This window comes from Bos javanicus, chromosome 5 (assembly GCF_032452875.1).
Source record: "Bos javanicus breed banteng chromosome 5, ARS-OSU_banteng_1.0, whole genome shotgun sequence".
NCBI lineage: Eukaryota > Metazoa > Chordata > Mammalia > Artiodactyla > Bovidae > Bos > Bos javanicus.
The window spans coordinates 57,671,390-57,679,284 of record NC_083872.1 but is presented as its reverse complement, the minus strand read 5'-3'; the positions used below and the strand labels follow the sequence as shown (position 1 = coordinate 57,679,284).

Below are 7,895 nucleotides of genomic sequence, written 5' to 3'. Positions count from 1 at the left end.
GGGAACTCAGAGCCAAGCAAAGGAGATATCTTGAGGGACCACGCGCGGTTTTACGGTCAGGGATAGGGGCTGTAAAGTGCTCACTGCCTTTCGGTTCTGGGACAAGAATCGCACCCCCAAAACCTGAGTCACCAACCGCCGCCGCGGGCCGGAAGTCACTGCGCCAGCATCCTCCCTGAGCCTTACCGCGGTGTTTCCCGTGAGCCCGCGGGCGCGCGAGGACTACATCTCCCGGCATGCTTCGAGGCTGCAGAAATTAACCCTTCAGGGCCCGCGGCTGCCCTGCGCCCCGCCTCCGCCCCTTACCTGGATCCCACAGGGTGAGTTTTGGGGCGCTGGGGAGGGGCTCTTTCCTTTATTTAAGGCCTAGGGGTGTGTGTGTAGGGGTGTGTGTGTGTGTGTGTATGTGTGTGAGATGTACTCCTGGCTAGAGGAAAGATTCTGATTTTCCTAAAATGAGACGATTTGCAGTAATGAGGTTCAGATGGGTTGTTTTTTTTTTGCGAGTGGGAGACCCAGCATCAACTCTCTAAACCCCTAAATTGAATCACTACTGTCTTCCTCCGAATGCTATCTAAATCATCGCCTTCTTTACCCCCAGTACAAAAATAACCAGTAAACCCTCCCCTCTTTCATAGGCCCCTGACTTCCACCTTTCCCCAGTCCTCACAGCAAGGTTTGCAACCTGGCTGCCAAGTCAGGGTTTTATTATCCTTCTGGTTGAGGGTTGAAAACTCATGGAGCCCAGAGGACCTCGCACATCTTTATGAATTAGAGATTTTAGAAATTAGGCCCTTTGCCTCTCAGAGCCTGCCTTTCCCCTCAGGTGCCACCATGGAGTCCCTGCAGGTTCAGCAGGCACCCTGTCTTTGTCTGACTTGAATGACCATAGGCTTGTGGACAGGGTTCCTTTCTTCGGAGTATGGGTGATGGGTATTAAATTCAATCCTTCCCTCCATCCCCACTCCTAAAACAACACTGGGGCTAGAAGAGTGGGTGGGAGTCACACCCTTCTATTACTGTTCTTTCTCCGTACCCTGCAGTGCACGGTTCCAGTTCTGGGATGGGAGGGAGGGGGTTAGGGACTTGAGGTACCGAGTATTATAAGCTGTGGGGTGAACTACCCTGCTCCTCATCCATAGGAAGAGGGAAGTGGAAGGGCTGCTTGTTTTTTTCCCCTTTCACTACTCCCAGACCCCACTATAATAAGGCCCCCATCTTTGCCTCCATCTTCAAGAGTCTAAAGTTGCTAGGAAAAAGGACTATTCTGAGTCAGGGGGTCGGAATTTTCTGGGTCCCCTTCTTTTCCTCACCCCTGTTTCAGTTTCTCCCTGGCAACCCTCCTATCTGCACCCTGAAAGTTAACTCCCCCTTTCTGGGCTGTCTCTACCTTCCTCCCCCTGCCCCCAAAGGGCCATTGTTCTGGTCAGCGTTTGGGGCGGGGTGGACAGAAGGGAGAAGACCTTGGGGCAGGAGTCCTGAACCACACTGAGGCCAGGGGAGTGAGGGCAGCCGGCATATCTCTCCTCTATCTCACCCTCCCCCCAGCCAACTGGCTCCCTGCCCCTGCCCCCGCCCCTTGACATCCCAGACTCCCTGGCTATTTAAACAGAGATGGGTGCCCCCATCGGCACGCTGTCCTTTGGCCACCCGACATCATGCCTCCCAAGAAGGATGTTCCCGTGAAGAAACCAGTGGGGCCCCCTGCTGCCCCCAAGCCTGCTGCTAAGCCTGCAGTAGGGCCCCCTCCATCCAGGGTTGAGCTACCATCACTTATCCCTGTAATCCTTGAGAAACCTGCGAAAATCCAGGAGCCCCCCATTGATCTCTCCAAAGTGGTGGTAAGTCCCTGAAAAGTGAGAAAAGAATGGAGGAGTGGGTACAACAGTGGGATATAGCCTAGGGGACTACGGGTATCTAAAAGGTAGGGAATCAGTAAGCACTGGATGATGGTGGGGGGTTTTCTTAGTACCCCCCGCCCCGGAAGCATCTAAGCTTAATGACTCTATTGTCTTTGTTGCCCTCTGCCTCTAACCGATAACATGTGTGTATATGTACATCACTTTCTCACTGTCCTGCTGGAGGCAGAGCCTGTAAGATGGGGAACATCTGGGTTCTGAGGACAGTTTCAAGGTGAAAGGGGGGAGCTGCTGCCTGCCTGTCTGACTATTCAATATGAAAAGCCACAGCTCTGAACCCCAGGAGGGAAGGCTGAAGAGGACAGACTTGTTAGACAATCACAGCTGGGGGCCAGGGGTAAATTTAGCCTTTGTTCAGCCCCCAGTTATGTGAGGGATGCAGGGCTCAGGGCAGTAGAGGGAGGGGAACAGGTGGCATGGGATTAACCCTGTTCCCAGGAAACCCTCCCCCCAATAATTCCTCCTCTTGGGATTCTCCCAAGTTCTGGAGCTGGGAATGGGACTGAGGTGGCTGGGTTCCCAGCCTGGTCCCTATGGGCCCCTCCCCCGAAGTGGCTGCCAGTTGGTCGGGAGGAGTGCTGGAGAGGGATTGAGTGAGTCCTGTCATCTCTCCTCACATGCTGTTCTCTTCCACAGATCGAGTTTAACAAGGACCAGCTGGAGGGTGAGGAGACGCCCCTGAGCCCAGTGTCCATCCCAAGTCCCCAGTCAGATCCTCTTTCTATTCCCCTACCTCTATTCCCGACCTTGAAACCTCCCACACTAGTGCTTCTTGTGTCCTCTCTTCTGCCCAGCTCAAAGCACACTGTTTCTGAATTTCCTTTCTCCTGGTGGTGATGGGAACCCCTTGTCAACACTGACCTCTCCTTACACTTCAGAGTTCAAGGAGGCCTTCGAGCTGTATGACCGAGTGGGGGATGGCAAGATCCAGTTCAGCCAGTGTGGGGACGTGATGAGGGCTCTGGGCCAGAACCCCACCAACGCCGAGGTGCTCAGGGTCTTGGGATACCCCAAGAGTGATGGTGAGGGCACCTGTGGGACCATGCGGGTTTTCAGTTTGGTGGTGGAGTGTTGGTAAGGTGATAAAGGATCCTGAGGTGGGTCCCAGGACTTTAAAAACTGTCAAACATAAGGGCAAAAAAATATCTGAATGTTGAACAGATGAAACCCTTCATGGTGGGGATGGGAGTTGGGTCCTAGGTGACACTGTAGTAACCTTTCCTTCACCTCTCTATCTCCAGAGCTGAAGTCGCGCCGTGTGGACTTTGAGACTTTCCTGCCCATGCTCCAGGCAGTCGCCAAGTTGCCGGACCGAGGCTCATACCAGGACTACCTGGAGGGGCTTCGGGTGTTTGACAAAGAGCAGAATGGCAAAGTCATGGGAGCTGAGCTCAGACATGTCCTCACCACCCTGGGTGAGGCAGGGACCAGAACTCCTGGGGGTGTTGAGAGGAGGGGATGAACTAAGAAGGTTAGCCAAGTAGGCAGAGCCAATGAGGGATTACTGTCCTGTGGGTCATGGGAAGGAGACTGAGAAGGTCAGAGCCTTAGGGACAGGATCTGAAGGTCTTCCCCCTTCAGTCTAGTGAGTGGGCTGAAGCTGCCTCCCAAAGGGGCAGAGGAAAGGGAACGAGGTGGGAAATCTGAGTTTCAGTCTTGGGAAGAGATGGCTGTACTCTATGATATGGTCTGTTTCTTAATCCTCTGGAATTCAGTTTCCTTGTCTATCAAAGCTTTCACCACCTATAACTGAGGTGAAATGGAAAGCAAGATTCAGAGACACACTCAAGGCATGCCCACTACAAAGAGGGAATTCTCTTGGGGGACTGTTGCTATGGGCAAGTCTCCAGGCTGGGAGAAGAGGAGGTACCACCAGAAGAAAGAGGCGTGGGTTGATGAGGGAGGGAAGGCAGGGGCTAAAACACTGTGTCTGGGCCCAGGAGAGAGGATGACTGAAGAGGAGGTGGAGTCTGTTTTGGCAGGACATGAGGACAGCAGTGGCTGCATCAACTACGAAGGTGAGGGGCCAGAGGAGCAGAAACGACTAGGGAGGAGGGAGGCAGGAGGCCCGAGGTATGTGGGTGGAGGCATCCTGGAGCCTGAATTCTCTAAAGTAGATGGGTTATCATCAGGCCAGCTTCTGAAGCCCCTCTGGCCTCTTCTCTCTGCAGCCTTCCTGAAGCACATCCTAAGCGTCTGAGCAATGCAGGTAGGGCACTCTCACTGCGCCTTGAGAGGCAAGCCTCCTTCCTGTCCCTCTGCCTGCGTACAAAAGCAGGGAAGTGCATTTCCGTGTCTTGCTGCGCGACAGCGGCAGGATTTGGCAACGTTCATCTTTTTCCACAGGTGCAGGGGGGTCGGACGCTGGGCCCCCACCAGGCAAAAGCACGTTCCTGCCACTAGGAGGCTATTGTTTCAAAATAAAGAGACGTTTCCTCCCTTAGCTTCCGACTCTTGCTTTCTTTAGAGGTGGGGGAGGGAAAGGGAGGGCTCCTCTTCCCACCCGCACCCACCACTGCGACCTCCTCTGACTTTCTCGCTGCTCGGAGGAGCAGATTCCTTGCACCCCATTCCACCTCGTTCTGCAGTTTCTGTGCCCCAGGTAGGGCTATTCTGGAGACTTGAACACCAGCTGGCCCCCGCCCACCTTATTACTAATATAGTAGCATCATCTGCATAAACCCGGGCCAGGATCCCCATTGGTTGGGTCAGCTGGGGTGACGTCATTAGGACGTACTAAGACTAGGGTTGGGCCAGGAACCGGAGCCATTACTGCAGGAAAAGGTCCCGCAGAGCTGAGCGTTAAGATGGTGGGGCCTGGGGCCGAGAGGATGAGCGGGATTTGGGGCGAGAAGCGGGAAGCCGGGGAGAAGGGGCGGGGAGAAGGCAGAGAGTAGCGAGTAAATGAACCTGAGGCCCCCGAAGGTTGGAGGTGGGGTTGGAGTGTTTGGGATCCTACCCTGCTGGGAAGCGAGTCCCCAGCATGGAATAGGAGTTTGTGATTCAGAGTTTTGGGACTGGGACGGAAGCTGGGGGGATTGGAGTTATGATGCTGACCACTCTCGTCTTCTCTGGGCAGTGTGACTTCACCGAGGATCAGACCGCAGGTAGGTAATCTCTGACCTCTGTTGAGGTCATGTTAGGGAGAGGGACACTCCCTCTACCTCCTTCCCCCTCGCCTGTCATCTCTTTAGCACCCCCAGGGGAATACCTGGTGGGTTCCCTTCTCCTTCCTTCTGGATCTTCCATTTTCTTTCCTCACTCTTTCTTCCTCCCTTCCCTTCTACTCTAGATCTGAGCCCCAAGCACTGGGTGAGTTTTAGGTGACGTGGGTGTGTTAAACAACTTGATCACTAATGCCTGCTGTGTGTGGGGCTTGGGGACGGTGTATTAAGCTGTTTGTGCTCCTCTGTTCCTTAATCAGCCACTTCTGCCTCTTTTCCTCCTGTGATAACTACCCTCTCCCTCAGCTTGTAATTGTGAAGGCTGTAAACAGCAGTGACGTTTTTTTGTGAAAGTGCAACAGGGGAGTTTGCTGAGGATACTTCTTTGTAGCAGTACCCTCTGAAATGACCCTGTACTGGAGAGGTGAGAAGTGGCAGGCTGGGATGACCCCAGTCCCAGGCCGCTGCTCCCACTTCCTTATAAGGACAGGGCCCAGACAGGGCGGTGGCGAATTCCTGCCCTGAGTCGTGTAATGAGGAGGCTGGGCAGGCTTGCTGCAGGCGGAGAGGGTATGTAAATGGCCGTTACCACTCTGCTAAGGGTTGAGGAAGGCCAGGTCTTTATGTGAGACACCTGAGTTGGGAGGAAGGGACACTGGATCCCTCTTAGAGGGCTTGGGTTTACAGTGTTGTAAATATCTGATTTCCTCAGCATGATCCAAGTTGAATGGGCAGTGGGGACTGTGGAGGAGGGTTTGGGTTAACACCTGTGTGTCCCATACTGATGTTTATCTGGATCCTCAGAGTTCAAGGAGGCCTTCCAGCTGTTTGACCGAACGGGGGATGGCAAGATCCTGTACAGTCAGTGTGGGGACGTGATGAGGGCCCTGGGCCAGAATCCCACCAACGCCGAGGTGCTCAAAGTCCTGGGGAACCCCAAGAGTGATGGTGAGGGTCCTTAAGAACAACTCCGCAGTGTGGTGGTGGGCCTGCAGTCTTCAAATAGCTTCGTTTTATCTTCCTAGGCCCCAAACACAAGCGGGTCTTGTCTGGCAAATCCCACAGATTTCTCCTGCCTGGAGTGGGAGCCCCTTAACCCTAGTCCTAAGAACACATATGACTTAGCTTCCACCTCCTTTTCGGCAGAGATGAACGTGAAGGTACTGGACTTTGAGCACTTCCTACCCATGCTGCAGACTGTGGCCAAGAACAAGGACCAGGGCACCTACGAGGACTATGTCGAAGGCCTTCGGGTGTTTGACAAGGAAGGGAACGGCACTGTCATGGGTGCTGAGATCCGGCACGTTCTCGTCACACTGGGTGAGGCTCTGCCCTTCCTTCTTGAGATGCCACTTGATAGACCTCAGTGTCACCCAGCTCCAGAACACTCGCTCTTCCTTCCCCTCTGAAGGTGAGAAGATGACAGAGGAAGAAGTAGAAATGCTGGTGGCAGGGCATGAGGACAGCAATGGCTGTATCAACTATGAAGGTGAGGGACGAACCAGGGTCTCGGAGGAAGCAGCCATACGGGGCAGGTCATGCACAGCACTGAGGGCTTTCCCTGTCCCTGGATTCAGGCTCCTAAAAGTGCCAGGAGGCAAGGGGCAGGGCCCAGCCCAGCCCAGGAATGGGAGGCCAGAGGGGTGTGACAGGAAAGGAAGGGCTCATGTGGCCTGAAGGGTGGGGAAGGGATGGGAAGTAAAAATAAATGGATGTCCAGTCCCTCACTGCCTGACCCCTTCACCCCACGTCTATGTCTTGTCTTCACCATGAATGTCTCTTCCTTCCTGCAGCGTTTGTGAGGCATATCCTGTCGGGGTGACGGGCCCATGGGGCGGGTACGGCTCCTCCCAGCCCCCCTTCTCTAGTTGACCTCCCCAGTGTTTTCCTCCCCAGCCTTTGCTCTCTAGCCCCTGCCCTTCCCCTACTACCATCTGACTTCCTCCCGGCATGCCTCTGCATGGAGCTGACTGGGGAGGGGAGGGGTTCCTCAAAGAGGCAGACAGCCTGGGGGTGTGGCACCTCCTCCTCTCCTAGAACGGGCTCTGAGGTTTGGTTGGCTTCTGGGGTACTGGTGTCTGGGAACTCACACCAGCCTACCTACCCCTGTCTGGCTTCATGGTGATCCTTTAGCCCGGGATCACGTGGTTGGCAGGGGGGGTGGGTTGCCTGCCCCATCGTGCTGCTGTAGGTCTTCTCTTCTTTCCGCTGGGCAGCTTGGAGGTACCCTAACCCAAAACTCTGTCTCCTCCTCCCCCAGTGGCTGACAGTAGCTGTAGGTTTAGTTGGGAACTCTTCCGCCTCTGCTGTGTTCTTGCTGCTCAGGGTGGGGCAGGGGGAACTAACAGCTGGTGGGAGGGGAGCTGGGGGTCGAGAGTACTGGTTAGACTCAAGGTGGCCCCTCTGCAAACTGACCCCAAGGTTGGTTGTTGTGGGCACATTCCTTCTTACGCTGCCTTTGTGGTCTTGTGGTCTCCTGGCCCCTGGCGGACCCCTCCCCTTCACCCTGCTTCCTGTTCACCACCCTCTCCTTTCCACAGAGCTCGTCCGCATGGTGCTGAATGGCTGAGGATATTCCCAGTGTGCGTGGACACTGCACCTTCCTTGTGGGAGATTGTGTATGTAGCCCGGACGCTTCTAGGTTCTCTTGTCACAGTATTTTCCCCAGATTCTCTTTCTTGGATGATGTCTGCCATCAGCATTCACCAAATAAACTTGTTCTCTGCTCTATGTGCGGTTCTGCTGTTCTTCCTGAGCAGGGTGAAAAGGAAGGCAGTCTGGGGTCAGTGGACCAAAGGTTGGGGGAAGCCAG

The 7,895-nt window shown here is 54.6% G+C and overlaps 2 protein-coding genes across 5 annotated transcripts; both read left to right on the top strand.

Annotated features, from left to right (window-relative positions):
• Nucleotides 1–222: 222 nt before the first annotated feature.
• Nucleotides 223–4,362, top strand: MYL6B (myosin light chain 6B). Of its 2 annotated transcripts, XM_061416869.1 has the most exons (8): nucleotides 223–320; nucleotides 1,613–1,841; nucleotides 2,556–2,583; nucleotides 2,798–2,941; nucleotides 3,161–3,334; nucleotides 3,860–3,937; nucleotides 4,091–4,128; nucleotides 4,266–4,362. In XM_061416869.1, the coding sequence occupies exons 2-7, from the start codon at nucleotides 1,659–1,661 to the stop codon at nucleotides 4,117–4,119; spliced, it is 636 nt and encodes a 211-aa protein (XP_061272853.1). In that variant the 5' UTR covers nucleotides 223–320; nucleotides 1,613–1,658; the 3' UTR covers nucleotides 4,120–4,128; nucleotides 4,266–4,362. The 2 variants fall into 2 exon arrangements, with proteins under 2 accessions (XP_061272853.1, XP_061272854.1); XM_061416870.1 differs by lacking the exon at nucleotides 1,613–1,841 and having other exon boundaries at nucleotides 278–320.
• Nucleotides 4,363–4,649: 287 nt separating this feature from the next.
• On the top strand, nucleotides 4,650–7,813 carry MYL6 (myosin light chain 6). 3 transcript variants are annotated; one of them, XM_061416882.1, is made up of 7 exons: nucleotides 4,650–4,729; nucleotides 4,999–5,026; nucleotides 5,888–6,031; nucleotides 6,230–6,403; nucleotides 6,495–6,572; nucleotides 6,877–6,921; nucleotides 7,624–7,813. In XM_061416882.1, exons 1-6 carry the CDS (start codon nucleotides 4,727–4,729, stop codon nucleotides 6,903–6,905), a joined length of 456 nt encoding a protein of 151 aa, XP_061272866.1. In that variant the 5' UTR covers nucleotides 4,650–4,726; the 3' UTR covers nucleotides 6,906–6,921; nucleotides 7,624–7,813. The 3 variants fall into 3 exon arrangements, with proteins under 3 accessions (XP_061272866.1, XP_061272867.1, XP_061272868.1); XM_061416883.1 differs by lacking the exon at nucleotides 6,877–6,921; XM_061416884.1 differs by lacking the exons at nucleotides 4,650–4,729; nucleotides 4,999–5,026 and adding an exon at nucleotides 5,212–5,231.
• Nucleotides 7,814–7,895: the final 82 nt, after the last annotated feature.

Excerpts from the sequence above, each read along its gene's own strand:
- MYL6B (XM_061416869.1), top strand. The coding sequence starts at position 1,659 with ATGCCTCCCAAGAAGGATGTTCCCGTGAAGAAACCAGTGGGGCCCCCT. Across the intron at positions 1,842-2,555 it reads TTGATCTCTCCAAAGTGGTG|ATCGAGTTTAACAAGGACCA; the intron begins GTAAGTCCCTGA and ends TCTCTTCCACAG. Across the intron at positions 3,938-4,090 it reads TGGCTGCATCAACTACGAAG|CCTTCCTGAAGCACATCCTA; the intron begins GTGAGGGGCCAG and ends TTCTCTCTGCAG.
- MYL6 (XM_061416883.1), top strand. Across the intron at positions 5,027-5,887 it reads CACCGAGGATCAGACCGCAG|AGTTCAAGGAGGCCTTCCAG; the intron begins GTAGGTAATCTC and ends CTGGATCCTCAG. Across the intron at positions 6,032-6,229 it reads GGGGAACCCCAAGAGTGATG|AGATGAACGTGAAGGTACTG; the intron begins GTGAGGGTCCTT and ends CCTTTTCGGCAG.